This window comes from Portunus trituberculatus, chromosome 40 (assembly GCF_017591435.1).
Source record: "Portunus trituberculatus isolate SZX2019 chromosome 40, ASM1759143v1, whole genome shotgun sequence".
NCBI classification, from domain to species: domain Eukaryota; kingdom Metazoa; phylum Arthropoda; class Malacostraca; order Decapoda; family Portunidae; genus Portunus; species Portunus trituberculatus.
Genome location: NC_059294.1, coordinates 1810001 through 1817500, shown reverse-complemented (window position 1 = coordinate 1817500; position 7500 = coordinate 1810001). Strand labels below are relative to the sequence as shown.

Genomic DNA, 7500 nt, shown 5'->3' with positions numbered 1-7500 from the left:
TTTAACAGTATAAAAGTGTGTCTTACCTCAAAGAGTAACAGCAAGACATTGTAAAGAATGTAGTGAAGCTTGCCTGTGTCACTGGGTTCGGCGCATAACCGACCACATCTTTGTTTTGGTACATGCAATGCTTGGTGCATAGTCACTTAGGCAAATTCTTCCTGACAAGTGTCATTCTATATGAATTGCTGTGAAGTATGACCTATTATATATTGTTCCCTTGAAAGAAAGAGTTGTTTTGTGATGTAGTACCAATCATCACTTTGTTTACATGTGTGAAGATATCCTGAGGTTTGATTTTAGAGCCTCTGTTGCCATAGACTTAACAGCATCCACTGCCTCAATGCTAAACTTGGCCTCATAGAATGCAGGCTCATTTCCTAACACTTCTTTGGAGAAAATGTGTATGTTATGAGCCATCAAACACGGTAGATTAATCCGTTGATGGAGGGGCTGTGTCTGAGAGAGCGACTTGGTACGCACCCTGCGGTCTCTGCAGCATGCATCCTATGTAAAACATTTTTGTGTGCCACTTAATTGGAATAAACAATAAACAAAGGATCATCATATGCTGATCTTCCTGAAGTTTATCATGCATCACTAGCTGTCTTGGGAAGTGAAGCACCTCTGTGCTGGGATCAGCTGTAGCAACATTATGGTTGCAGTGGCGTAGTGGATAAGGTGGTGAGTGTGGGATCGGGCAGATGTCCATGCGTAGGTTTGAATCCCACCACGCACAGCCTTAAACTCTTTGGCATTTCACCATGATACCCAGGTTCTAGGTGGTTACATCAAAGATGTGCTTGGGTGGTGATATGGGCCTAATATAGGTACCACTATAAATAAAATTGCCTGCACCACTAATGGGTGGAAGCTTAACAGCACTTCCAATACTCTTCAAGTTATCTACAGGTGCTATAGGCCAGAAAAAAGCCTTGTGAAACTTCGTAATTCTTTATATTTGCCATACCAGCAAAACCTCTTGACTACATGTTATTCTAAATAATTTGCATAATTTGAAAAAATGACTAGGTTTATACTTCATGTTATTATAAAACTGTGCAATCTAAACATGGATAAATTGAGAAATACCTGTATTGGGTTGTGGGATAATCTGTTCTGAATGGAATGGTAAAACTTTCAAAATACTATTTTCAGGCCACTGACCAAGTAACTAAATCTCAAGTTGATATTACTCATAATGTATCTGCAAGAGTGCAACACTATATTTCAATCATAGCCTTTACTGGTATATAATTGATGGTTCAGCTGTGTGATGGTGCTTTTAGTCAAACGCTATAAATACATTTTACAGGTGTCTGACTGCACACCTGTTTGTATAGTTTCCTATGACTTCCACTAGTGAACATGTTTCACTTGACATAGTCTAACTCAAATCTACTCACTACCATTTTTAGAACATTCAATAGCAAGCAGTCAAAATTGTAAGCAACCAAAACCATGGTTGGAAAGAAATCTTTCAGTGTTGGAACTGTCCACCTCTTCAGATCAACTTCCGTTATGTTGGTGTCCATGATATGATGTTTGTGTACAAAGTTGATGATGATGAAGTCTGGGGGTACACGCTAGAAGATTAAGGTGAAGGGGACTGCTGCTTTGTTTACATCCAAGGATTTTAATCTCAGATTAAGTTTGTTTCACATAAAGTAGTAATGTACACTCAATCCTTAATTGGTGCATTTATCAGTGTGATAGCTGAAATCATGATAGCCAAAGTGAAGAGCCTATGGTAACAATTCAAACAGACACTTAGACTTCCAAGCTTTCATTTTTATGTCACTTTTGCCCAATTTCTATGCCATATAATAGCATAAAAATGAAGAAATAATATGGTATAAAAAATCTTAATCAAGAACCATAACAAAATACACTTTAAAGCATTATATTTAGTATATTTAACACCATAAAGGACACACAAGTATATAAGACACACCCATTTTAGCAAGTCAAATTCAGGGAAAAAAATTTTTAGTGTGTTTAAGCATATACAGTTGAAAGCAATCTACCAGCACATTACACAAGCAGAAAACATTTATCTTTTCTTGTGCTCTTCAGTTGGTCTTTCTGTTGTCAGTCTTATCATTTTTTTCTGTAGGTGATGGTCTTAAAGCCCTTGCTGCTGCTCTATTGACATGGTCTTGGCATAATGTACCACTTGTATTTTGTAGGAGATTGTACAGCTCGATCTTTTCCATTCTGCTGCCATAACAATGAGGATGTTGATGTATTTTGTTATGGTCATGAACATGCTGTTACTCCTTATCGCTAGATGGCACTGAGTCAGCTCCGATCAGCTGATATTTGTAAAAATGTGTCAGCCTCACAGGTTATTGTTTTCATTTTTACAATAATTTGTTTATAAAGTGATAATACTGGTAACGATAATAAGGTAAGAGTACTGGAAAAAGGTGTGTAATATTTGCCATCAAATACCATACCTCATTGTGAACGATTAGGGGCTCAGGTGAATGGGTAGATTGGAGAAATATAAGAATTACTTCTCAATAGAAGTATATAGAGAAATTCAACTAGAACATGAGATCATAATCTGGGAATTTTTGAATGACGGTTGTGCGATAGCAGTAATTTTGTGCGCAATAAAGACATATGTGAACTTTTTAAGTATGTGAAATAGCAATGAAATGTGAAAGTGAAAGGCGTGATAGCAGAGGGTCAAGTGTATAACATATTATACAATCATGATTGCTTTAATAGGAAAAATTCCACAGCTACATAAAAATCAGTGTTATTTACTAGCTCTAGTACACATTACCTATAGATAAAACTAGTGTCCCTCTCAAGATCATCATTTCAGTCACCTTTATATTAGTATAAATCGATTTCCTACATTTAGGCTTTCATCATTCACTTTGATAATAAAAAAAACAACTGTTGAAACTACATATTATCATTAGTGACAAAGTTCCATGCAACAAAGTAATTATAATTGTTCATAATTTTTATGCAGAATTAATCAATCTGGCATTTACTGGCATCTCAGGGTGACTTATTGGACGTCCCTATTGTTCTGACATATGCAGGTATTACTGTAATTAATTTCAGTAAAATCAAGTAAACTGCATGATCTACTGACATCAATGTCCAATTCTTGTTCTGAAGGGTTCTCCATAAGGAAAGTCACAACAGTAGATTCTATCATTTCTGTTCTAGAGCATTCTAACAATTTTATCTCTTTGTCATACTCCACCACTCATGGTTGTCTTGTATTGATCACATTAACACATTCATATGTGTTCCTAGTCATCACACACTGTTATTCATTCTTATGTGGACAAACCAATTTTGGACACTGCACACAAATTCCACTTCATTCCACTTCACTCGCCATTACATATTAAACAAACTGCCATAACTTCCATCATCCACTGGCACTGAAACTTTTTGATAATCCACACAATTTGCTTTAAAATCATAAGCTTAATTGTGCCAAAAATGTTTTTTCAACTATGTATAGAATTTCTCAATTATTATGAAACTTTTCTGTACTGATTTCAAAATGATGAATCTGAACTTGTATTGACAAGAGATAGCAATTTACAATCAAGTCTCTCTCTATGATAGACCAAAAGAATTAAAGAAAAGAAGCAACATGAGATGTGCAGATACCAACGGGATTTTTCAGGAAAATTATCTAATCTTTGATTATCAAAATATGTAATTTTTCAATTCTAAAAGACCATCCAGGTACAGTACACCTATGTTCATCACCATCCTTCACAAAGCAAGGCCAATAAGAAGAAAAAAAAAAAAAAAAAAAAAAAAAAAAAAAAAAAAGTCAAAGCCCATGATGCAACCTCTGTGCACCACTACGTAACAAAGTTTGAGCACTACTACTGTGAATGGAGTCTTGGTTTACCTGGAGAACTCAGGTAATGTCACTTTTAAAACACTTTTCCACACTAAGCCATTCTTAATTTTTTTTTCTAGCTATGCTTCATCTCTCTGACAAGCAAACTTCTAAACTATGATATTCTTATTACAGTGGTAATATTCAAGAGGTCTCTTGACTTATGTGCAAACAAAATCTCTTAAACAATTCAAAATTATACATCCATTACCATATTACATGCTGCTATAAGAATATCTACCAAGTCAAATTTTATGTTAGCTTGATAGGGTTTAGCCTTAATAAAGACAAAATACAAGCTGCTGAAAACACTTTCCAATACTGGAGTATGTCAATTCCATAAATACATAAATAAATAAAATTGGAAATAATGAAAATAAATAAAATATAAATAAAAAGAATAATGTGTGAAATTTGTGAACATGCATTGATATGACATATGCAACGAGAGAGAGAGAGAGAGAGAGAGAGAGAGAGAGAGAGAGAGAGAGAGAGAGAGAGAGAGAGAGAGAGAGAGAGAGAGAGAGCATTTTAGACAACACAAACAACATAATAGAAAAGTATTCCAAAGCAGAATTTCCAAAATTGACTAAAAGTAAAATATCTTCGGAAACTGAGTAATTTCAAAAATTAAAAATACTGAGAACATTTAATTGCAGGGCAATGAGAGTTTCCTGCAATGATATGCACACTTCACCACCAATAAGATACTTACCCTAGAGGCTATGGAAGAGTCGGCCAAAATGCTAACTAATAGGCCCAGGCAAAGCTCATCATGGACCTTGCGGTCATCTAAGGCTTTGTTTAGTGCATGATGAGACTCCTCTTCACTCAAGCCTCGAGTAAGGCTGATTACGCTGTTGTAGGCTTTATCGTACTTCTGTAAAACAAGACATGCATTTGTACACCAGTGATACATTGATAATTCCTAAAGGAAAAATTTACCAAAATGATATCAACAACACTAGCCATGATCTGTACACTAACTGTAGAACTCTACTGCTTATGTATTCTGCATTTTGCTGTACACTGAGGAAATATCTGACTTAAGGTGACCTTGTGGTGTAGGGGCTCAGGACAAAGAACCCCACATCAAATCCTAAGGCAGATGGAGACAATCTGTGCAGGGTATCCTTTCATTCTGCGCTTGAGGTTTACCAAGCGTGTTTTTTTTTTCTAAGTTCTATTTCCATGAGAAAAAAAGCTGGAGCACAATTTCTGGTTGGAAGGATCAACTTAGCATCCTACGATACTAAGTATTGTCTGGCTGGTTTATGTAGAATGTCAGTGTCACTGGTGCCAATACTTGTTCAAATTCAAGGATTCTTCATAAACGTAAATACTGTTCATTTACACAAAAGTTTCTCTTCATAAGTATTGAATTGTTTAATATACAAATCATACAGCAATAACTTAAAAAAAAGTATTAATATGCATACTAAAGAATACTATAAAATGATAAAAAATTTCAAAAAATATCCTTAAATATGGCATGTTACAATATAATTAAATAATCACCATGTAATAGATATTGGAACTATATAAAAAAAACTTTAAGTAAGGAAAGTATATTGACAATTCTAAAATTCTCTCAAAACCTTGAGACAAGCATGTTATATACTAAAAAAGAAAGAAAAAAAAAAAAAAAAGGCATCTTATTCCAGATAGGCTGAAGGTGTACATGTGGGAAAGATGTGTTAGGCTGTTACATGATCAGTGGGCAAGAGTGGCGATTTGATATGAGTGGAGAATACAAAGATACGGATCATCAGCAAGAAAATGGAGTAGTGTGCTTCACCACCACACTCACTCACTGAGCATCAGACAAGGACTCTAGTAGAAGCCAAATGCCTGAATAAGAATTGAATCTTAGATGGAGATTGGTGGAGCCTCTTCCATCATGTCCATCCTCTTAATGGCAATTGGTGAGCAAAATCCACAAAATTATAATGGTTAGCTACTCATAGGTCCTTTAAGATATAAATTAATGTTTTGCCTGTCAGCACAATCTGTGCAACTTTCCATTGCATGCTTGCATATGAACCTGGCACTTTGTTGAACTGATAAAATGTAATTTATGAGTAGTTTTCCATATGTTTACTTTTACAATAACATGGAGGATGTCTTGTGTATTATTTTTTCTCCATTTTCAGCTAATGACATTTTTTCCATACTATTGCATCAACTGAATCCAGCTTTTCTAAGTTAATATGGATTTGGTAACATAACATAACATAACATAAATAATAGGATAACAAAGGGCCACCAGGGCCCATCTAGGTTATCCTGTATCAGTCGCACAGCAACCTCGTCATCAGTACTTAAAGATACACTTACAAGTACACAATACATTATATACTAATTCTAAATATTTGGCCCATTAACAGGGCTAAGTCCTGCAGCGAAATCTTTTACAATTTGTGGTCCCCATACATGGGGATCATGTCTTGTTTAACTATAGTTAAAGTTAAACTATAGCTTAACTATATGGAGGGAAACCCACCAAGTGAGAAAAACTGTTTAGAATAGCAAGGATGTATTTGAACATGTAAAGCCCCAAGAAAACAAAATGTTCAAGTTACAGTGTACTGGTAGCCAACACCACAAATTCTGACAATGACAGCCACCACCTGTCCTCCAAGCACCACCAAGCAAGCACATGATCACTCTTTCCCTGCAACCCAGAGGTGAGGTGGTGGTGAGAAGACCCCTCATAACCTACACACTGAGAGTAAACTTAATACCAAACTGCCACTTCATGAGACTCATCATTGTTTTGATTTAGCATGCAGGAAAACAGAACCTTTATTTTCCAGCCCTAGTGGAATTCACTCCCTCTCCCTTAGCAGCATGCATGACTCATCCATAAACCAACACTAAACCTAACTGGTGCCCTGGGAACATTACCGAACATTTATGAAATATCTAATTTTCACCACATGGGGGGTCGGTGGGAATAATATATGGTACCGGGGCAACTGAAAATGTATGTTTTACTTGTATTTACCTTTAAATTTAAGTTAACAAAAGCCTTATACTCATGCATAGGGAATAGCAGCACAAGTACCTTTCTTCTTACCCGACAGGTTGGACAGGGGCACCAAGCAGACTCAAATTTGCTTAGGGTAGGGTGTGTTTAACTCTATACCTACTGCACTGGTGCCTACATAAACCTGCCGTACTAGCCTGGCGCCTTATTAGTATGGCTACAGCGGGTTAAATATTCACGGTAAAGTGCAAGAGATAAGCGAATAGGTCTAGCTTAGGATAAATAAGCAAGGCAAAGGTCGTTGTTGACACGATCAGCTGTTCCCAGAGTCGCCATGATGCCGCCCTCACACACACACATTGCCCATTTTTACCTCGTCTAACTCGACTCGGCCCTCAATAACCGACGTGGTGAACAACCGGGATGTTATAGGCCTCTCGTTGGTCATTTTGAGGGCATAATCGTTCTTGTTCCGCACGAAAACCCGGAAAGTACGTGGCACTGAGCTCCACACAGCCGTCACAGGAGCCGCGCAGCCATGGCGCGGCGGAATACACGGGCGGCGGAGTGGAGACGTTGTGCGGCCAGAGGATCATAACACATGATTTCTTTCCAGCTCTTA

General features: G+C 36.8%; 1 protein-coding gene across 3 annotated transcripts in view; it reads right to left on the bottom strand.

Annotated features, from left to right (window-relative positions):
- Window positions 1-7500, bottom strand: part of LOC123516314 (integrator complex subunit 3-like) — a 56748-nt gene that overhangs the window by 49109 nt on the left and 139 nt on the right. For all 3 annotated transcript variants that reach the window (XM_045275594.1, XM_045275593.1, XM_045275592.1), the window contains exons 1-2: window positions 7252-7500; window positions 4605-4769 (exon numbers count right to left, since the gene is read on the bottom strand). The exon at window positions 7252-7500 is cut by the window's right edge. In XM_045275594.1, coding sequence (XP_045131529.1) covers window positions 4605-4769; window positions 7252-7326 — 240 coding nt within the window. In that variant the 5' untranslated portion in view covers window positions 7327-7500. The remainder of the gene's footprint in view (window positions 1-4604; window positions 4770-7251) is intronic.